Here is a 22,479-nt window from a genome sequence, read left to right as displayed (position 1 = left end):
GGCTAAACATGCCCAGTTCTTTCAGTCTCTCTTCATAGGGCTTTGTTTCTAGACCTCTGATCATCCTGGTTGCCCTCTTCTGAACACGCCAAGAGCCTCAGGGCTCTTGGAGTTCCTCAGATGCTCAGTATTCCCAGTTTATACTTTTCTTAGCCCTTGAAAACAAAATTTTGGATGCTGGGTCTGATGAATCCAGCACCGTTCACCCTACAAAACATTTGACGTCTCTTTTTGTCTTTCCTCCTGCCCACTGTGATGGAAGCTCTGCTGAAGGGCTGGTGATTTTGCCTGAGGTTCGTCTCTGAACTTTGTGGCTAAGTGGATGTTTCCTATGTGGACAAGGCCAACGCTTTATAACCCTTGGTCATAATTTAAGCCCATTTTACAGAGAGAAGAACTACCACTAAGAATTGTGCCTTAGCAAGGTAAGCCGCTGAATAAGAAACCTCCATGGGGGCCCGGGTATGTGTGACATGTTTTCTGGGAGCAAACGCCCCCAATGTGTACGTGTCAGTCAGTCAGTCACAGGGAATTGCTGATTCAGCCATGATGAACCCATTCACTTGGACTGTGTCTAGCTTAGTACTGTCGATCCTGACTGGTTTCGGGCAGGGTTCTTTTCCAGCCCTACCTGGCAATGCCAGGGATTCAACCCAGACACCTGTGCTGAATGATGGATGGCGATATTCCCATGGATTGAAAAGTATTGTATGATTGCTCCTAGTGCGGTGGGAAGTAGCTGACCTCCTATGTCCACATGCTGGTGGACATGAAGTTCCAGAGTTGATGCTCATTAGAAAGAGCTGGTTGCAATCTCGAAGATTCAGAACGGAGCTAAAGTATTTTCTTCAACACTAATTGCTTAGGAGCCTTTCTCGCCTCCCCTCCCCTCTCATTTATGTTTTTCGGGAGGGGATGTAGCAAAACTAAGAATAGCTCAGAGGCCCTCTCAGGGTAGGAGATGCTGCTTGCTTTATGCGGGAGGAAATTGCCCATGCTTGCCCTCAGCGTTTCAAGGGGGCAACGCTGCTGTCAGAAAGGGGCTGATTGGATTTCTACAGCCTTGTGCATGGGGGAGAGGAAGGTGAGATGCGGCTTCGGGGTTGTCTCTAGGGGCAAGCCACACCATGTGGGGCTCTGCTGCTTCCTAGCTTCCTTTCTGATGAGGAGAGGCATGCCAGGATCCTGTGATATTAAAAACAGTTTATTAAAACTGCCTTGTTCCCCACACTAGCATCCCTTCCCCCTTCTACAAGCCTTTTGTTCAGTTTGCCCCCTGGGTAACTCCCTACTGTGTGCTGAGAGTCTCCTCCCTTGTTGGCATCTCATTTAATCTTGCGGCTCAATCCTCTCCACGGTGGCGTTGAACCCTCTGGGCCGGAGAAGAGAGCTTCAAAAGGTGGAATAGGGCTGTGGATAGGGGGGCTGTTGCTACTCACCATGGTTGGTGCCCATTGCTGAAAAAAGCTCCTGGTGTCTTGCTGCTGTGACCATAGCATGAATACTGCAGGGACCCGGATGCTGCCTTCCCCAACTTGGGGTCCACCAGATGTGTGGGCTTGCAACTCCCTGCATGCCCACACATCTGGCACATGCTGGGGGGCTGCTGTAATTATTGGTTTTGGGGTGGGGAAGAGAGCAAGTCAGAAAGCAGACAGGTTGATTGGCGTTTCAGTGGCTTTCTTGTCCCACCGGTTGGTTTCATGTTCCAAAGAGTTGATATAGCACAGCCTGAGGAAAACCTTCCAACCGTAAACGGTGGTGGCAGGGACACTCGCAAAACAGCTCTGTTTAATGGCATAAACAGAGCGATGAGTGTAGTCAGGAGTAGGCCTTGATGAGGGCCAGGATCTCTTCTCTATCCTCCCAGAGTGCAGGACACAGAATAATGGGCTCAAGTTAAAGGAAGCCAGATTCCAGCTGGACATCAGGAAAAAACTTCCTGACTGTTAGAGCAGTACAATGGAACCAGTGACCTAGGGAGGTTGTGGGCTCTCCCACTCTAGAGGCCTTCAAGAGGCAGCCGGACAACCATCTGGCAGGGATGCTTTAGGGTGGATTCCTGCATTGAGCAGGGGGTTGGACTCGATGGCCTTGTAGGCCCCTTCCAACTCTGCTATTCTATGATTCTATGATGATGGTTAAGGCAAACTGCCCTAGAGTAGCTCCAGAGTCAGGCAGCCACCACAGAGAAGGCCCTGCTTCCTCTCTAATGGCTGGGGAAGCTGAGCTAGCCCAATAATGTCCATTCCAGCCTCCTACGAGTTAGCGCCCTACTGACGTTTTGTACTACAACCAGTGGGGCGAGGGTGGACATTTTCCCAGCGCTTTACATTTTCCCTCTGGAAATTCTTCCATTTCAGAAGTTTGTTAGTAACGACGAGTGGATGCTAATTGCGAATATATTAGGCTATTTTGGCAGCTTCGGTGTTTTGCAGGTGATTATCCCTAGCAGGTATGTGAGAGGAGACATCGCTATCATTGAAATAGATGTATGTCTCAGAGTGAAATGGAACTAATCGGGTGCCCCAACAATGTTAAGTAGAAGAGAATTGTTGAAATAGACGAGCAATTTTCAACATATCGTGCAACGTTCTTTGGGCTGCTAAAATGCATTAGCGGGTCAACGGTTTTCAATATCTTTGGGGTTTTTTCTTGAATTTAAACAATGTAAAGGAACAGGGAATGTAAACCAAAATCAAACAGGAGACAGCTGTATTGGTTGTGTTCCAACCTGTACAGGAACACAACCAATACAGCTGCCTCTTTTTTGGTTTCCAGCCTTACACAGCTCTTCTTCTGATCCCTATTGGTATTGATGAATAGGCAATGTACTGCAGTCTTTCCATGTTTACAAGTATTCGTTTTCCCTTAAATATTTCAGGTCAGATACTTGTGGAATACTTGGACAAAAATATTAACTCGGGGGACTTTTAAAAGTTTGGTTGCTTACTAAACACAAGGAAAATAATTGCACTGAATTTGATCACTTCCTTGGGCATCAGAAAATTTTCCAGAACATCCACATCACCAACTACAACTCCTATAAGCCCCAGCAGCCAGCATGGCCAAATGCTGGGGATTATGGGAGTTGTGGTTCAACACATGAGGCACCAGGTTGGCTACTCCCTGGTGTAACCATTCTGGCCCCAAAAACATTTTTCATGTCAAGCACTGGGCGTTAAACACCTAGTAATCTGGAGACATGCATATATGGAGCTTTCAAATGCTTTGGTCGCCAGCTGTGGTTGCAAAGGCCTGTTTTGATTTGAGTCATAATCTGGATTACTTGCAGGGTATGTTTCAAGGCTGTGGAATCCAGTGGAAAAAGTCAGCTCTGGTCTGATTTCACCATATGGGGGGGGGGGGAACCCTCCGTAGAAATTGACTCTTACAAAGTGATCTTTGGCGCACAAGGACAGGTAGCTGTCCAATGAAACATAGTTCTTCCAGAGCACCTTTATAGAGCCCACAAGTGCAGAACGCAGGAGGTGTCTGAGTTCTTGGAGAAGGCAGGCTGTGAACCAAGTTAGGTGCCCCGAACTCTGCCGTGGAAATCGCGAAGGGAGCGAGTTTCTCAGAGCGCCTCCATTCCTGCTCATTTGCTTTGCTTGCCTTTGTAGGAAGGAGGTCAGTGTTACTCTCTGCTCTGTGCCAGCGCATGGGGCTTCGTTTTCCAGGTCTTGGGCGCCTGTCCCCAGGGCACCTGGCCCAGCCCAGGCCTGCCCGCCTGAGTCATCATGACTTCCATAAGAGCAAGTGCCTTTCAATTACACCTTTTCTAGGGAAATGTGTTAGGGCCAGAAGCACCACACGACGGGGTTTAGCAAGTCTACCTCCAGTGCCCCCCCTTCCCTCTTATTTCCTATGGTTGTGGCTTAAGAGGCACCCATGTTTGGGAATCAGAATGGACAAATTAAAAGCTTCCCCTTCTGGCTATTCGTTTATTGTCAACGATTGCTGGTTTCTCAGGCTACACACCCACTTAACTCCACCCCCTGCATCCCAGTTGAAGATAATTCTTGGACCAAATATCCAGTGACCTTCAGAGCTGGCAGCTTTCAAGGACACCCCACACCTAGAACGCCTCTCCTTTTGAGCTCCATCAGCCACATTTGGGTGTGTGTGGTGTGCGTGTGTGTGTCCTCCACCGTTACGGATCTGTGTCGTTCTTCAGCAGTTCAGGTTTGTAGCAATTTCCCTCCTGTGTGAACTCGAGGTATTCAAAGCTTTGGGCAGTCAAAATCTACATTGGTTATGGGCTGTGCTCTTCGCCCCCTTCACATAACCATGGGACAATGCCAAAGATCAGAAACATTAAACCAATTCTTCCAGCACCTGTCCCTCTGCGCTGCTTTTGTGCGCACAAGGAGGCATTGCTCAGCTCATGGAGGACTTCCCCAGCCTGCCTGCCGTTGCTCGAGATGTTGCCCCTGAGAACGTAAAGGAGGCGGCCTCCTTCACCAGCTGCGTAGTCCCGTTTCATGCTCTGAATAGCAAAGATGTTTTCTCCTTGACTTTCAGTGAAGAGGCAGGGAGAGGCGGGAAGAGCAGTCGAGCCAGGAACACCGTTCTTGGAAGGAGAAAAAGGTGCCCTTTTAATTGTAAGTTCCCGGCTGAAATGAAACAGGTCGTTTCCTAATCTGGGATGCCTTTCAAGCACAGGCCGGCGAGACAAGGGGACTGCGTGGCTCTTGGCGGTGCGGATGCTTGCCCCAGGACCACGAGAGAATGGGATGTGCTGGGGCCACGGCCAGCTGTTCTCCGGAAACTGAGACGCGCCTGTGTGTCTTTTGAGGGTTGAATTGTGCCTCCTGAGGGTTGAATTGTGCCTCCTACAAACACACATGCTTCTAGAACAGCTCTCCTTAACCTAGTGCCCTCTAGAGGTGTTTGGACCACAACTCCCATCTTCCCCAGCCAAGTTGGGGAAGGCAGTTCTAGACGTTTGGAGCAATTAGGGGCGAGGGAGAACTCCCCACCCACCCTGTAACCAGTACAGATAAACATTCAGCTGTGGATGGCGGTTCCATCCCTCAGTAAGCAAACCCCTCCTGCCTTTAAGCAGTGTAGGCGTCTGCCATGAAGCGTTTCCAAGACTTTTCAGCAAGGCAGAGCTTGGCAGGAGGGAAGAGGACGCCATTGCTCCTTCCACATGCAGAGCCACCAGTCAGTGCTGCCTTTAATTTGTGAGAGCGTGACGGGGCCAGGAGCTGCGGGGCAGGGTGGGTTGGGGCACTGAGGATACATTGGGGGGGGGGAGCCTCCCTTATTCCAGGTGGGTCATCGTCACATTAACATTTACTGCTCAGCCCCACTGGAAATGCTGTAGATGCACCCACTGCATTGGGGCAAGTAGCATTCCTAGGGGAGGGCGGCTGAGCTGAATTCAAGCCCTTTGGAGCAAGGAGGAGAAAGGCAGGAGCAGGAGATGACTACGACAATGGAACCAGTGACCTGGGGAGGTGGTGGGCTCTTCTCCCACACTAGAGGCCTTCAAGAGGCAGCTGGACAACCCTCTGTCAGGGATGCTTTAGGGTGGATTCCTGCATTGAGCAGGGGGTTGGACTCGATGGCCTTGTAGGCTCCTTCCAACTCTGCTATTCTATGAAAATATTTGGGGGGGAAAGTGGGTGAAGGAGGTAATTCTGTGCTCCCAATGTCCCTGTCAATTTTCTAATGAAGCTCCATAAGAAGGGAGCAATAGGAGCCCAGTACCTTGCTCACAGAAGCCGAGGCTCCTCTGGGTGTCTGCAAAATGTTCATGCATCTCCTCTTTCAAAGGCAGCACCCACACGCCTGCAAAGGGGAGGGCTGGGGCAAATCCATTCTTTCTCAGCATTCAGTTCATTTGCTAGGCAGTGGTATGTAAGGACGACAACTTCCAGGCACAGGCCTCCCTCCTACCTCCCTGGATGTCTTTCAATATATCCTTTTAAAAATGAAACCGAGTGCAGCAGTAGCGCACAGCCTCCTGTGATATTAAAAACAGTTTATTAAAAGCGCCTTTCCAATAGCAACTCTTAATGCAGAGTTAAACACTCATTCCACATTGCCACCCTCTCAGGCAGCCGCCGGAATTAATTTGCTCTATTTATAAGTCTGCTCTCCATAGGTTTTTAAGCTTTAATATATTTTTTTTAATAATAAAAAAAAGCCCAGCATCAGTTGACGGATCAGCTTTAATTATTGATAGGAAAACATTAATTTCTTATTCATTAAGGTTATGACAGGACATCCTCTTCTGTTCTTCCAGCCAGCGGCGTTTTCGGCACAAGCCACGGAAGGCGACCACGGATGGCTTGCGCAAGCACTAAGGGCGGCACCCTATGCAGGTTTAGACGGGGGGAAAAGCCCTACAGTTGTGATGCCGGGGCTTGTAGGACGTGTTTTTTCCCCTGTCTAAACCTGCATAGAATTGAGCCCCAAGTTTAAAGGTCTTTCCCCTCGCAAATCAGTAGAACGTGGCATCTAAAAATGGGTGGAATTCAGTGCCATGGAATGCATGACAGCTACTAGCATAAGATGTCTTAAAAAGGGGCTTATACCAAATTAGGCAAATTGATGCCTTATAAGCCACAAGAGCCAAAGAGAGAATAACTCTTTACAGAAACAACGTTGGGCAGTCTGGCTATTGCTGAAGAGTTTATTGGACTTAAACCAGAGCTGGCACCCTCCAACTATTTTGGACTACTAACCCCATTCGCCCCAGCCAGCATGAGGGATTACGGGAGTTTTAGTCCAAAACATCTCAAGGGTACCTGATCTGCCTGTCTATTGACTGGTCCAGCGGCATCACTTTTATGTTACGTCACTCTGTCTGAATACTGGGACTGAAGCTGAAGCTCGCACGGACGTTAAGAACCCAGGAAGCTGCCTTTTACTGAGTCAGACCCTTGGTCCATTTAGTCCAGTATCGTTGACACTGGCTGACAGCAACGGGTCTCCAGTATCTGAGGCACGAATCCTTTCCCAGACTACTAAAGAGACGATGGGGGCTTTCCCTGCATGAAAAACGTGCGTTGTGCCCCGTCCCTGAAGTGGCGGCTTTGTGACAGTGCCCGAGACCTCTGGTCTGTCAAAACTGGCTCACCAAGACTCATCATGGAGAGGATGTCTCAAGGTGGGGTTGTGGGGATTTTGCAACTACGGCAATAGGAATTGATCCTGCAACCTCACCCACCCAAGGTGTGTAACAGCAATGCAATCCTCATACGATCCAAGCTGCTCGTAATGGAATTAAATACAAAACACAAATATCATTTTCCCCCCTTAAGGTTAATTTCTTGAGCATGAAAATGAAAAAAAAAGACAACTTCATTGGTCTTTAACTGAATAAATAAATACGTTCTTAAAAAGTCAACAGTTTTGAGAAAGAATGACCCTTATTTAAAATCAAATGATATATATATATATATTCCCCTCCCTAGATATTTACATTACATTTTATAGTTCAACACAAAGTGGGAAAGTGAATGCACATATTAAGGTGCAGCAAGACAGCAGCACGGTTGAAAAGGCAGGAACAGAAATACTTCCACAGGCTGAAAATAGAAGCGCTTACCTCCTCCAGCCACCATGGCCTCGGCTTACAGCCGCTACGTTTCAGCTTATTTTATACACAAAACGCTTCTGGACGCACAAGTCTGGAGCGAGTGGGAAACGACACGGCCATTAAACCCGCTGGGAACCAGTGAGCAAGGGTGCTCCCATCCCATACAGGAAGCCCCACCTGTCCTGGTCGCTAAAGGCACAATCCTCCGCGGAACAGACGGATAGAGGAGCTTTTCAAGAACGGCTTGCGCTCTTGCCCCTCAGGGGTCCAGTTATTTGGAGGGGGGGCTTTGAGAGTTTGCCTTCGGGGGTTTCTAAACGAGAGTGCGCTCCTCGCAAAATCAACAAACAAAACACACACTGAGGTAGGCCTATTGTTCCCGTCTCATGGAGAAGGGCGAACTCTAACCCAAAGCTACTTAGCAGCTCCACAGCAGAGCGGCAATTTGAACCCAAGTCCCAAACTCTTTGTACGGGCTCTTGGGCTTCGTAAGACCTTCTCTTGTAGAACTTCGTATGCACAACTCATCAAGGACACCCTTTGGCAACTTTTAATGGGGACACGTGGACACCTTTGCAGCACGAGGTGCTGTCGGGTGGAAGCTTTTAAAAGCATAACCGCAAAGACGGGCGCTTATGGCCATGACTGAAAGATTCCCGCCAGGTTGCTCCGGGGGGGGGGGGGCAGTGGGTAAGAAAGGGTTCCCCTCCCATGGCTCAAAAACATTCAGAGTCCTTTTCAAGCGGTAAAAGTGGAGTTTAGCTAGCTAATTCGGTTTAGCAGCAGGCTTGATGCTCAGAATGAAAACACGGTTTTTAAAACATCCGTGTGTGTGTGTGTGTGTTTTTCCTTAGTGCAAAACAAAAGCAGCGGAATTATGTCCTATGTACATCTATTGCTGTGGTTTGAAGAACCGGGGGGTGGAGAGTATTGCTTTTGGGAGTTCAGGAAAATAAAGGATTTTTAAAAATAGAAATAAACTTCTTTTGGAAGATAAATTTGATATTGAAGTCCGTCCCCTTTTCCCACCCGCCCGCCTTCCCACCCACCCGCCCGCCCACCGAGTCCTGTTGGCTCTTGCTTTTAAAAGTCATTTGTGAAAAGCACCTTTCGAACCGCATAACCTGTTTGCTCTAGAAGTCAGAGAAGAAATCTTGAGGGTCCAAGTGAATGATAAAAGGGCCAAAGTTGAATTGTTGGCAGTAAGGGCTGTCAATGAAAAAGCCACCTACAGCAGAGAGAAGAGCAGAGAAGCAAGAAAACAAAACAAAAAAGTCGCAGGTTAATTTTCAAAAAAGTGATGTTTGAACGCCGCTTAAATTTCTCTGCTCTTTCAAGCTGTAAGTGGGGTTTTCATTGCAAAATGGGCATGTTTTTGGATACTTAAAAAACAAAAATCAAAGAAAAGAAAACATTGCATCACCCTATAATAGCAGTGACCTCCAAAAACCGGTCACCTCTTTATATTTATAGGCATATAAAAAAAACACGATAGCTTATTAGGGTTTTCAGTAAAGCAGAGAAATGTAAAATATGCAGCAACAGGGCAAGGTTACAAACGTGGTTAGTAACTCCCGACATGACAAAAATAGATGGAGAGGGGGGAAAAATGACTTCATATCAAATATTGGAAATGATGACCATCACGATGGAAAAGGCCATAGCACGGCACCCACGCGGACCTGTCGCGGCCAGCCAGGAAGACGACTTCTCTGACCAGCAAGCCCTCTGCAAAGTCAGTCATTTTGCACTTGAAAGGTATTTAGCGTGGATCTGAAGAATTTCGTGGCATTCATGAAAGACAACGACCCTCAATTTAGCAAGCCGCCAATTGAACAGAAAGAATCTTGGTTGCCTTATTCGTTTTATCAGCCATGCCTTTCCAAACTCAGTGATGGCTACCTTTCAGCCATAGGCCAGCATGGTAGTCAATGGCGGAGTAATGCTGTTCTCGATTTGAAGGCAACCCAGAACTCAGGCCCTGTTCCCAACCTCCAGCATCCCATCCCACCCAAGAAAATCCTGTACGCAAACGCAAGGGAGAACTCATTGCCGCCCATCCATGAGTGGGCCCCTGTGTTTGATTAAAACACCACCACCAAGGCCACATTTTGAGAAGCACAAAGGTTTGGCTATTTGCCGCCGCCGCCACTTCCCCTCTGCCCTCATTTCCAAAACCACGACTGTGGTTAATTCCACAGAAAGTGGTGCGTTTATATACTCTGCCTCTCCAGAAGACCTCTCAATCCACAGGGCTTCCTAACTGGAGGGTTTAACATCCCTCGCTCAACCTCCTTCCTCCTTCTCCCCGTTCTCAAAGTCCCACCTTCCTCCACTCAAGTCACCTGGAGGAGCAGAGTTCTATAAAGACATCCCTTGGGCATGGCACAAAAAGATGAATCACAAATGGGTGGCTTTTGAAGAGAAGAGAGCAATAGGAACACGTGTGCGGGGCGGTGGTTGTTTTTTTTGGGTGTGTGTGTGTGATGCTTTAATAAGTCGTCAATTACTCCTTTCCCCAAGTCCCCTAGTTTAAGAGAGTTAAGAGCCACCCCCGAGAACAGCCAAAATTCCCGTCTCCAAGATCTCAACAGGTGAGAAGTTCTGTGCGCAGGCACACCTCACACATCAACAAGCACCAGTTTTGCTTTACGCACAAAAATTAAAGAGAAGGGGGAGATACTGGCCTATGGCTGAAACGGCTAACTTTTCACAGCAGCACTGGACGAGACCAGGACAAATTAAGGTAGCAAGTTTTCATGGGGGACGACTGTGTTGCTGCTTTAGATTCTTAGAATTGTACAAGGTTGTGGGGGAGGCGGGTGGGGGGGTGGAAGATGGAGGAAAGGGCTTATGTTTTAGGTCCAAAGAAGGGGGGGGAACACTAATGTACTACAAAATCCAAGACTGAGTGAAGGAGGCCACAAGAACGTGCATGAATTTGATTCGTTTATTTGAGGTTGGCTTCTTTTTAAAAAAAAGAAGGGGAAAAAACCCACCTGTAGAATCAAACAATCTAATCGTTACAGTGTTGGTCCCAGGAATGTTCTTAATTTGGACAACCTGTTTTCAGAAAGGACTGGGCTCTTAGGACTACAAAGATGGCAGCTTCCCCTCTTTGACGGCGGCGTCAGCGTCTGCCTTACGAATTGAAATCCTCTTTTTCTAGCTCCCAAAGGAACAAAAGAAATTGTGATGTAGGAAAAAGCTGTGCCGATCCAACAGAACTCAGAGTAAAAAAAGACCTAACTAACTGTTACTTATGTCTACGTATGAGAAAGACACGGGGCCCTGTGACCATTCTCCAGTCCCAGATGCACGTGTGAGTTTTTCACAAGTAGACATAAACCCTCGTCGTTCACTGGAAGCACGCAAAAGAGATGGGAGCATCCAGTGTCCGGGGAATGTACCCTAGAAAGGACCCCACAAAATCTTCACATGGAATTAAAGCTAAACTAGGTGTTTAAAATAATTAACTCAAACAGTAATTAAACCCATATTTTGCTGTATTACATGCCTTTGTATTTACAAAGCCAAACAGGATCTTTTTTGCTTTTTAAACAGGCAGAATTGATGCTCTGTTTCCTCTTAAAAAAGTAACGACACCAGAGGTCCCAAATAGAGCCCATGGCTCTGTATTAGGAAAGAGGCGAATACTCTCCATTACAACAAAAACTGGTTTTATTTTGTGATCAGCGTTTTATACTCTATACATCCTTCACAAGTTTTACATGATTTGGGTACTTCACTTTAAAAACAAAGATTTTAAGCATCTAAGTTTCTTCCCTATAACAGAAGGCTGGTATAAGTTATTTTGGAGGAAAAAAAATGAGGTAACCATTTTCACAGACCATAGTTTGTAGTGTGTGTGTGTGTGCGTGTGTGTGTTTTCTTCAAGTTTTTAGAGAACTAAGTTTGCATTTTGTTAAAATAAAAAAGTAGGAAAAGATGGTTTCTTTACAAATGGGTTTTTGATCAAGTATGCGCTCAAAGAAAACTGGGCTTAAAAGGCAGGCAGACTGTCTCGTCCGTCTGTCTCTCTTGCTCTTCTTCTAACATTCTCTACTGTACTGTGGTGGTCAGTCAGTGAGGATTGATTTCTGCCATTTACTAAAAGAACGAATAATGGGGCATTGGATAGGTAGGAAGCTTCATAACGGGCAACAGAAGCATTCTCTTGGGCAAACCTAGAGAGAAGAAACCAAGAGGACTCCAGGTAAATCTAACAATCTGAGAAAGGCAAGTTTAAAAAAAAGAAAGAAAAGCTGTACTGATTTGGCTTCCTCAATGTTTTCCCCAAGGCCAAAGCTGCCCATGTGTTTGGGGGCGATGGTTTACCCTCCCACCAAAAGGCAACCCACCCACCCACGCCAAATCAGGACAAAGCCAACAAGAGCAGGGAGCGGTTTGTTAGGGAGGCCTGTGGCTAGTTTTCAGTTTAGGGGGCTCCCATGGGGAAATTTGGCCCATGCTACCGAGCTACGGCTGTTCGTTTCGCACGCCAGGCTGCAACAGACGTGCGACACAAGAAGGCGCACCGTGGAGCAGGGCCCAACCTTCTTCTGGATAAGGTCTCAAAGCAGACAAAGGTAGATCATTCCTGGGCATCTGGGGCTAGGAAGGGTGGGGGGAGATTTGAGAGTCTTTTTCTGCCTAATTTCAGGGTTATTTTAAAATTCTTGTGGCCTCGCAAAGAGTCTGTTGTAGACGCTCATTTTGTTTTTGTTTAAAAGAAAATAACATTAAACGGAAAGCGTTCCCTGTTTGAAGGTCTCTAGATCTTTTCGCCTACGTGTCCATTTTAGAAATCAAAAAGCAGCAACAACAGGTATTTCTAAGGGGGTCAAGATGATCAGTGAAATTTTCCCAACATGCAAACAGCTTCACAGAGGCAAAGAGGGAGAGAGAGAGAGAGAGAGAGAGAACAGGGGAAACCTTACAGCCAGGAGAGAGCTTTTCTCCCAAGACTTAAGCACCACAACCAAGTAACATTTCCAAAACGAAACGAAACGAGAAAGAACAGAAACCAGTGAGAGCACTTTATGCAGAGAATGAGGGAAGCATTTCTCTGCACGAGCCGTTGGAGTCAGCGATGGGCCCCACACGCATTGGAAGCAAGAAACAGGGGTGAGACGGACACAAATTTAGGCCTGCCAATTCCCACGGAGTTCTTCTGGGTTTCTGCCCAAGCGTCTACAACTACAAAATGGGTGTGTGTGTGTGTGTGTGTGTGTGTGTGTGTGTGTGTGGCAGGAGGGTCCTTGTATTACAGCAACACAAAAACTGTGGATGGAAGCAGCCTTTGCTCTGGAACTTCATGCAAGCATTTCCCCACCTCCCTTCTCATCACCGTGGGCTGGTGCGATCTCTGTTTTTAGAGTATTTCTCTGAATATTTGTTTACTGCTGGCCTATGACCTTTGGCAGAGTTTTGTCTTGGCTTTGTCTTGCATGCTGCCTTAAAAACATCCCACCCTTAATGTGGCCTTAAAATTAATTTTAAACCAACAAATACAATAAATGTGGAATTTACCAAGAACGGACGCCATTTTGGAAATGCAACGCCATTAGGGGGACAAAACCCAAAGCCCTAAGACAGTTTAAGGCCAGGATGTCAGACGGACTGTCCCCTCTCACAGGAACCTGCGTGAGCATTAAGGTCAGGTGGATCAGGATACCTGAGAGAGCGCCTTCTCCCTTGCCAACCTGCCCCATCTCTGAGGTCGTGATAGGGTCCTCGTGGCCTTTAACATGGTGGCCCCTTCTCTGTGGAACTCTCTGCCCCTGGAGGTCAGCAGGCGCCACAACACTAGGCTGCTTCTGGCGCCTCCTGAAAACAACTCTGTTTCGAGAAGTCTGCCCCAACTGACTAGTCACCGTTTTTTCTGGCTCCTTTGTTTTTAAATTGAACAATTCTAATTTGCTTTTTAAATTTTCTTTCTTTTACTGTTTATACCTATGTTCACCGCTCTGGAATCTGTATTAGATAATTGAGTGGTATATAAATACAGTAAATAAATAAGTAATAGGCTTCCCCATTGCATTCTGGTCTGAACTGAGTTTTGGCCGGGACGCAGGAGAGGGCATTCGCTGTAGCTACGCCTACGCTTCAGAACTTCCGGCCTCGACTCCTCTCTGAGGGTTTACACCACTGACTACAGACCCACAATCAGACAAGGCCAGATTCTTGGTCCATCTAGAACAGTGTTGTCGACACTGACTGGCAGCAGCGGCCCTGCGGGGTTTCAGGCAGGATTCTTTCCTACCCTACCTGGAGAAGCCGGGGATTGAACCTGGGTCTTTCTGCAAGGGCTGTACCGCTGAGCTACGGCCCCTCCCACATCCACTGATACTTTCACGTCCGGGGGCTTTCGGGCAGCCTCCATCCAAAACGCACAAGGGCATCTTCCAAAGCCGCCGCAGTCGCTGAGCGTCAAAGGAGGGCCCCTGACGAGCAGTGCTGGCATTGATTTCCGTGTTTCCCAAATGCCTGAGAGCAGCGGCCTGCTCTTTCCCTCCTGAATTGAAACTACAGGCCGAGAAGCGTTTTACTTTGCGTGTGTGTGAGTAGAAGAACAGCCCGCCCCACACTGAGATCAGGTGTCTCTGATTTGCCAGTCCTCGTTCCACACCACAGGAGCTAGAAAATGGCAAGCTTAGAGCAGCAACCCAGGGACACAGGAATATCTGGGAGCAGGTCCCTCACCTTACCCAGGACTAACCGCGACTGGCGGCAGCAGCCGTTCTCCCAAGGTTTCAGGCAGGGCTCTTCCCTCACCCCACCCGTGCAAGCCATAGGGGTCAGGAAGGGGCTGTACCACTGAGCTACGTCCCTTGCCCCAAAATCCCATGGGCAGCCTCCCCAAACAGCAGGCAAACGCTGCCAAATCTACGCATCCAGAGCAATTCAGTGATCCCATCCTACCCAGTTTGAAGACACGATGTGACAGAATCACCTGCCTCCCCACCCCACCCGCTCCTCACTCAGTAGAGGCTGACCAGGGCAGTAACAAATCATGCAGAGACACAGCAGACAACCTCCTGTGGGAGTGGGTACTCTGGACTCACAAAAGCCTTCAATTCATTAAATGGCTCGAGATTTGTCCCAGTGGCAAATTCCGGGGCCCTGTTTTGTACTGGACCACATCACTGACTCCAAGATGCTTTGCCCTCATTGCTGCATAAAACTACATTCAAAGTCATCCAAAGAGCCATTTTTCCCCAATTAAACAAGACGTGTGTGTGTGTGTGTGTGTGTGTGTGTATGGAGTGTGATACAGGGGGGAGGGAGAGAACCACATGCCTCGGTTGTGCATGTTAGGAGGAAAGAGGATCTTTTGCTCAGCATTCAAAACTCTGCTGTGCTGCCAAGTTTTTTTTGGGGGGGGGTGAGGGGAGAGCAAACAGGAGGTGCTCATGTGGAAGAATTCACACATGACATTGTTTGCATGACAACTGCAGTGGCTGTGCATGTGCAACGCTGCTAGTGTTGCTCATCACAAGATCTGCCACTGTGGGCCACTGCACAGCTGCGAAGTCAAGAGTGTGGGTGGGTGCACAGCATCCAGACAGAATGGGGGAGCTGGCTTACCACTCCACTGCATTGCTCCCACCTGCAGCTGGGACTCTGCTCAGTCAGAGGCAAGCCAAAAGGACTGACCTGGCTGCATGGCTACAACAACATGTGTTTCCAGAAACACACCGGTTCCGTGGAAACACACCGGTGGCAAAGAGCTGGTTCACAGCAGATCGCAACGAGGCAAAAGGACACGGGGATGGAGTGGGGGGAATAAAATAAAAAAGGCAACATTACAGCCACCAATAACTAGCCAGTGGAAGATTCAGGATCTCAATGTGCTCGGATTCTGGCCCTTCGGTGTGCTTTGAATGGAGCACGAAGTTGGCTGTAAGAAGTTAGGAGTACTACTCAGGCAGGGCAAAGAGGTGGGTGGGGGGAAATATCCAGTCCTTATATGAAAGGGGAGCAGGCAGTTAGAACAAGCAGCCCTTCCACAATCAGGCAAAAGCAAAAAAGGAAGAAGAGAAGCTACTTCACCCAGAACAAGAGCCACGAGGCGGACGGGCTTCCAGAGAGACCAAATGAGGTGCTGCGGTTGCCATGTCGGTGGGCAGCTACTGTCCCCACCCCCCTGGACTCTCACACACAAGCTTTGGGCCGCCCCAGAAGGTTACATACATACCACTGCTGCACATTAGGTAAGGAAGAGGCGTGTACGTACCATAAGCCGGTGCAGCCGTGGCGGCACCGTATCCATAGGGTGTTGCGTAGCCTGCAACGGAAAGATATGGAAGGGGTGACGCTGGTTTGTTGTGGCACAGGGTTATGGGGGGAGCAGAGGTGTAAGGGGGCTCAGAAAGAAGCTTGCAGACGTATAAACACACAGGGACATGTGCTCTGGCTACAGGAGTGGGCAGGCTTCAGGCTTGTGGGATCTTGTTTTGCCTGTGTGGTTTGACTAGGATCCACGCTCATAATTAAAGTACGAAATACATGCTTATATAAAGAATTCCGAGCCCAGGATTGTGGTTCAAGTATCAGAACCCAATGGAGCTCACAGTCCGTCCATGTAAAAACCCACTGATGCTCAACACGGGCTTTCTTCATTTCGGCAGTATAATTTCAGTGGGTGGTTGAGAAGTCATTTAGGGGCTGCTTTTGTCAAGCGATCGGGAGTCACAAATCCTGGCTGATCCAGGTCCACCTTCCTCCCCCACCCCCTACGGTAACAAATTTGGATTTCTAAAAAGGAAGTCTTCCGAGAGTTGAATGTGAGCACTTATAATATTTATACCCTGCCTTAGAACTGCTAGCAGCCAACACAAGGCAATTAAACAAATACACTTAGAATCATAGAATAGCAGAGTTGGAAGGGGCCTACAAGGCCATCGAGTCTAACCCCCTGCTCAATGCAGGAATCCACCCTAAAGCATCCCTGACAGATGGTTGTCCAGCTGCCTCTTGAAGGCGTCTAGTGTGGGAGAGCCCACAACCTCCCTAGGTAACTGGTTCCATTGTCGCACTGCTCTAACAGTCAGGAAGTTTTTCCTGATGTCCAGCCGGAATCTGGCTTCCTTTAACTTGAGCCCGTTATTCCGTGTCCTGCACTCTGGGAGGATCGAGAAGAGATCCTGGCCCTCCTCTGTGTGACAACCTTTTAAGTCTTTGAAGAGTGTTATCATGTCTCCCCTCCATCTTCTCTTCTCCAGGCTAAACATGCCCAGTTCTTTCAGTTTCTCCCCATAGGGCTTTGTTTCCAGACCCCTGATCATCCTGGTTGCCCTCCTCTGAACACTCTCCAGCTTGTCTGCATCCTTCTTGAATTGTGGAGCCCAGAACTGGATGCAATACTCTAGATGAGTATTACGCTGTACAGCACCATGTACATTGATGGTGCTATATAAATAAATAAAATAATAATAATAATAATAATAATAATAATAATAATAATAATAATAATAATAATAAGGCCTAACCAGGGCTGAACAGAGAGGAATCAGGACCTCACGTGATTTGGAAGCTATACTCCTATTAATGCAGCCCAAAACAGCATCTGCCTTTCTTGCAGCCATAGCGCAAGAAACTTCCACATTTGCAGCCAGGATTTTCCACTGGGAAACAACTTTTGGTTCGTTTGTTTTTGTTTTAAAGCCTCAACGACCCAAACGTGGAGGTGCATAACCCCGGGGCCTAGAAAAGGTACGGCAGACCGCGACCTGTCCACTAAAAGCACTGACTGGGGCAATGTTATCTCCTATTGCAGAGAACTTTGAAAGCCAACGTTGGATAAAAACCTTCCCCGTCCCTGTTGCTTCCCCAAACTAAACATTCTGGGATGGGTGTCTTAGCCCTGCGAATGGCAACACATGTCCGTGCGCTCGGGAGACTCCCCTCCTCCTTCCCCTCCTCCTGCGAGGGCTCCCACTGCCAGACCCACAGGATGAGCTTGGCCATACCTGGCGCCAGGTAACCCGTGGCGGCCGCTGCCCCAACGAAAGCACCTCGTGTCAGAGCCCCTCTCCCTCTCGCCCTTGCTGCCTGGACGGCTGCTGACATGGCCGTGTTTACGATCCCTTTTGTCTGCGGAGAGAGAAACAGGAGGTGAAAAGCAGGCGGACACCTTGGAAGGGGCAGGCCACGGGGGAGAAATCCCAGGCGCTTGGTCGCTGAGGCAGACGGGGACACCTGAGGTTTGTGACGGGACGGCGCCTCTTCACGTACATGGCTCATGTATCTAGGTTCTTAAGGGCAAACGAAGAACTTGGTCTCATTTCATAGCATAGAATCCTAGGATAGTGGAGTTGGAAGGGGCCTCTAAGGCCATCGAGTCCAACCCCCTGCTCAATGCAGGAATCTACCTTGAAGCATCCCAGACAGATGGCGGTCCAGCTACCTCTTGAAGGCCTCCAGGGTGGGAGAGCCCACCACCTCCCTAGGTCATGGGTTCCATTGTCGTACTTTTTTGCTAAGTGTAAGCCGCTCCAAGAGCCTTTTTTGGCTGAGGAGCGGGGTATAAATATGATAAATAAATAAATAAAATAAATAAATACTGCTCTAACAGTCAGGACATTTTTCCTGATGTCCAGCTGGAATCTGGCTTCCTTTAACTTGAGCCCATTAGTCCGTGTCCTGCACTCTGGGAGAATCGAGAAGAGATCCTGGCCCTCCTCTGTGTGAGGACCTATCAAGTCCTTGAAGAGTCATGTCTCCCCTCCATCTTCTTCTCTCCAGGCTAAACATGCACAGTTCTTTCAGTCTCTCCTCAACCCACTTTGTTCCCAATGCTGTTAGCAAGTGCCAAGTGTTCCCAAGATTCTCAGCTCATTCTGCAAGACACCGTCATACAGTCCCTTCCTCTCCAATATCCTGGGATGAAGAGCCAGCATTCAATAGCCTTTCCCCTTCTCTCATAATGATTTGGTTCCTTAATTACCTTCTGGCTCCATCTGCTCTGCTCACCCTCCTTCATAAAGATTCTGCTCTACCCTTGTCTCGCTTTTAGACACACACACCCCAACACACACACACAAAGCGGCAAAAGGGCACGCACAACCCACGTAGAAACTCTCCCTCCCATCAAGTGTCTGGTCACCATCCCATGGCTTAAACCGCCGGTTCGTGTTGGTGGCGAGAATAGAGCCAAGCCGAATGTAGAAAAGTGGATGCTTTTCTACATTCATACATACATACATACATACATCCCATGCTTTCTCCTTGGTCCTCCTTGGGAGAAAGAGATCCTTTCTGGTCCCACATGGCAGGAAGGAGCTTGGGACAACCAGCCTCTTGGTGCTATGACATCACCCCAGAGAAGGCACCCAGAGCCAGCAATGGAGATGATAAAGGGATGCTAGAACCGAGGGGGCCACCTAGGGCCAAAGCCATCTTGGCCACTCAACGGAACCTCTCTTTGCCACGTGTGGATTGTTCCATGTTGGGTAATATCTCTCACACACATTTTCATGCTTAATTGGGTTGTATAGGAGGGGAGTGACATACACTCATGCCACTTTTGCAAAAGACCTGGGAGAAGAGGGGCAAAGAATCCTGAATTCTAATTAAATCTGCCTGCTACAACCCAGATCGGTTATTGTCATGGCTCCCTCCCAAGAACAGCTCCCCGGAGGAGACGGTTACGCTCTCGCTCCGTTCCAACATGCGCTCTCCTCCCTAAGGCAGAAGCTCTCCAAAAGACGTGGCTACAACTTGGAAGGTTGGAAATTGAACATCAGGATGGCCTTAAAAGTAGTAAACACACTTCATCCTGCTCAAGACTTCAAGTTGGACATCCTAAGCATGGCAAAACGTGTGTGTGTGTGTGTAGGTAGGTAGGGAGGTAAACCCATGCCTGCAAAACCCAAACTCTGGTAGTGCCCTTCTGATTCATGGCACAGTTAGAAAGGACCGGACGAACCTTTTGCACTAGGGTGGGTGGGGGAAGCTCTGGACTAGGTCTTTGTTGGGTACTGGCTTTTCAGAGATAACATCAAGAACGTTCGTAGCTAGCAGGTGGGCATCTTAAGACAGCTGACCAGGCTGAAATTAAACATCTGTTTTGCAAATGCTTCAGATTTCAACTCATCTGGTCCACAACTCCCATCTAATCCCCCATTCGGGAGGTGAAGAACGAGGCTACAAATACCAGTCTATGCCATTCTTCTCGAAACTGTTGCCTTCCAACAGTGGGAATGATGGGAGTTGCGACCCAACACTTCTGGAGTGCACCAGTTTCAGGAAGGCTGAGCAATGCACTTCTGCTCAGGGTCCTGCCTATGAAACTGACCTCCGACACCCCGTGCTAATGGCCTCTTCCGGCTTGGGTCGTGTTCGGCCAAGCTGGAAGCTCTCCCCAAATGGCAGCCGTTTCTCACCTGTGGGAGGATCTTCTTCTTCTTGTTGGCAGCTGCATTGGGGCCAGAGAAAAGTTTCTCGAGAGCAGCCAACGCGGCACTGGCCTTAGCCACCTTCTTGTTGGGGCCAGCCCCTCGGAACTTCTGCCCGTCTACTTCTACCTGGAAACGAGAGGGCTGATTTATACCCACTGTGTGTGTGTCGCCTGTTGGGAGCCACGGGGCCTCGGTTTGGCGCCTGATTCCAAGACGTGGACTCAGCGCGGTGCTTTCTTGTGTTCTTAAATGAAAGGGGACGTGTGAGCCCAGGAAACAAGAAAGCCCGAACGAGCGCAGCCTTTGGTGGGCAGCCCTCCGACGCAGAGGGATATTCAGCTCATGGTTTAGACCAGGCTCAGGCAACTTGTGGCCCACGCAGGGCTCTACCTCCTCCCACCCGGCAAATTCAAGAGGATCACAAAATTGTTATCCAGAAGTGCTGATTAAAGCCAAAAGGGTCAAAATTATATTGCAAACAAGCTAATTCTGACCCATTAAGCCTTCCAAAACATCTCTGGACACCATTTTCCCAGCCTCATTTTTTCGCCCACGAGGGGGGCGCATGGCACAGGGATCCGGGGGGTGGGGGGAATAGGTGTACATTGAAAACGTTTTGGGTGCACACTTGAACACTGTTAACTGATGACGAAGAGGCCCACCGGTCTCCTCTCCCTTCTGCAGCACCTCAGGCGCCGCCCACGAGCGGAGCAAAGCTGAAGCGAGGCCGGCCGCCTGAGCCCACGCCCCCTCCTCACCTCCATCACGAAACGCTTGTCATGGCTTCCGCCGGTCTCAGAAATGAGCTCGTACTTGAGGCCTCGGCGCTTCTCGTTGAGCTCCATCACCGGATTCTTGCCACTAGCTGTGAGGATGGGACCCTGAGTTCGTACCTGGGGAAGGCAACACAGGCAGTAAGGGCAGACGCGGGGCAACGGCTGCCCTCGGCCTGGTTTCAAAAGCCTTCTATGAGTGATTAGTTTAGCAGCCCCCTGGACAGAGAGGAAGAGGGAGGGACAGAAAAAAGGGGATGACAGGGAATAAGAGAGAAAAGGGTGACAGGAAAAGAGAGAGCGAGAAAAGAGTGGCAGGGAAAGAGAGAAAGAGAAAGGCGTGACAGGGAAAGGCAGAAAGTGGGTGACAGGAAAAGAGAGAGAGAAAGGGTGACAGGAAAAGAGAAAGGGGGTGACAGGAAGAGAGAGAGAGAAAAGGGTGACAGGGAAAGAGAGTGAAAAGGGGGTGACAGGGAAAAGAGAGAAAGGGGGTGACAGGAAAAGAGAGAGAGAGAAAGGGGTGACAAGGAAAGAAAGGGGGTGACAGGAAAAGAGAGAGAGAAAAGGGTGACAGGGAAAGAGAGAAAAGGGGGTGACAGGAAAAGAGAGAGAGAGAGAAAAGGGTGACAGGGAAAGAGAGAAATGGGGTGACAGGAAAAGAGAGAAAGAAAGGGGTGACAGAGGGAGAGAGAGAGAGAAAAGGGGGACAGGGAATAAGAGAGAAAAAAGGGAAGACAGGGAATAAGAGAGAGAGAAAAGGGGTGACAGGGGAAGAGAGAGAGAAAAGGGTGATAGGGAAAGAAAGAGAGAAAGTAAAGGGATGGAAGAAGCAGAGAGAAAGAGAAGGGTGTGTTCCCACTCATGTTTGCCCCTGGGCCCACTCACCACTGGCTTCAACCCTGCTCACTGCCCGCAATCATCCCCCTGACATATTATTCCCCAAAGGAACGTGACCCTTGAGAGAAAAAGGTCCCACGCCCCTGATTTAGTTGGAATCCACAAGTAGGAATCACAGAAGCTCAGAATGTGGTGCTGGCAGCCTCCGCGTCCATCAGCTGCCCGACTGTGTAATTACTGTGCTAGTAGTACAGGCTGGCACAACAAGGCTGTGCTAACGCAGTAGTTACACGATCAGGCGTAGTGATCGTAAACGCATCTTTTCCAGAAAGCTGTGATGCGTACAGAGGCCCACCAGATCACGGAACTGTATGACGGCAGGGAAACAAAACCCCACTAGGGACCGCTGCCCATTCAAGGCAGCCGCCTGCTCTACCGAGCAGCCTTGGCGCCGCTCCAGTGCTTTCCTCACCTTCTCCTCTGCCTGAAACAGGAATACCCTGTTGAAGAGGCCAGCTCCAGGGGAGGATCGCACACCAAAGTTTCTAGTTACCGACAGGCACCTGCTCTGACGCTGAGCAAAGGGGATCTCCTTTCCCACTCTGTGACCCCGTCCAACCGCCCCGACCCACAGAAGCCCCCTGTCGTTACGGCAGATGTGTCTCTAGCCATGTCAAGTCAGAGAGAGGCGGATCACATGAGCCACCGGACGGGCCCAAGATGCAAACCCACACCCCTGCTGTAGCCGCGATTCTTTTAAAACAGGAACAAGGACTTGGGGTTTAAAGAAAGAAGTCTGAGACACAGGCTTAAGAAAATCCTGAGTTTCTAAGAGGCAGCCTGTACAGAGTTGAACAAAGGTTTAAAACATTCCTTGCCACCAAAAGTATGTTGCTGTGGTGCCCAAGCG

The 22,479-nt window shown here is 48.9% G+C and overlaps 1 protein-coding gene across 3 annotated transcripts in view; it reads right to left on the bottom strand.

Annotated features, from left to right (window-relative positions):
• Positions 1-8,618: 8,618 nt before the first annotated feature.
• The window catches only part of STRBP (spermatid perinuclear RNA binding protein), a 115,568-nt gene continuing 101,707 nt past the window's right edge, over positions 8,619-22,479 (bottom strand). For 2 of the 3 annotated variants that reach the window (XM_063144897.1, XM_063144896.1), the window contains exons 14-18: positions 20,718-20,852; positions 19,945-20,085; positions 17,530-17,653; positions 15,795-15,845; positions 8,619-8,783 (exon numbers count right to left, since the gene is read on the bottom strand). In XM_063144897.1, coding sequence (XP_063000967.1) covers positions 8,689-8,783; positions 15,795-15,845; positions 17,530-17,653; positions 19,945-20,085; positions 20,718-20,852 — 546 coding nt within the window. In that variant the 3' untranslated portion in view covers positions 8,619-8,688. Of the gene's footprint in view, positions 8,784-10,878; positions 11,743-15,794; positions 15,846-17,529; positions 17,654-19,944; positions 20,086-20,717; positions 20,853-22,479 lie in introns of those variants that run through there. The other variant, XM_063144898.1, reaches the window with a different exon arrangement.

Source organism: Elgaria multicarinata, chromosome 19 (genome assembly GCF_023053635.1).
Source record: "Elgaria multicarinata webbii isolate HBS135686 ecotype San Diego chromosome 19, rElgMul1.1.pri, whole genome shotgun sequence".
Lineage (NCBI taxonomy): Eukaryota > Metazoa > Chordata > Lepidosauria > Squamata > Anguidae > Elgaria > Elgaria multicarinata.
This window is presented reverse-complemented; position numbering and strand designations above follow the sequence as displayed.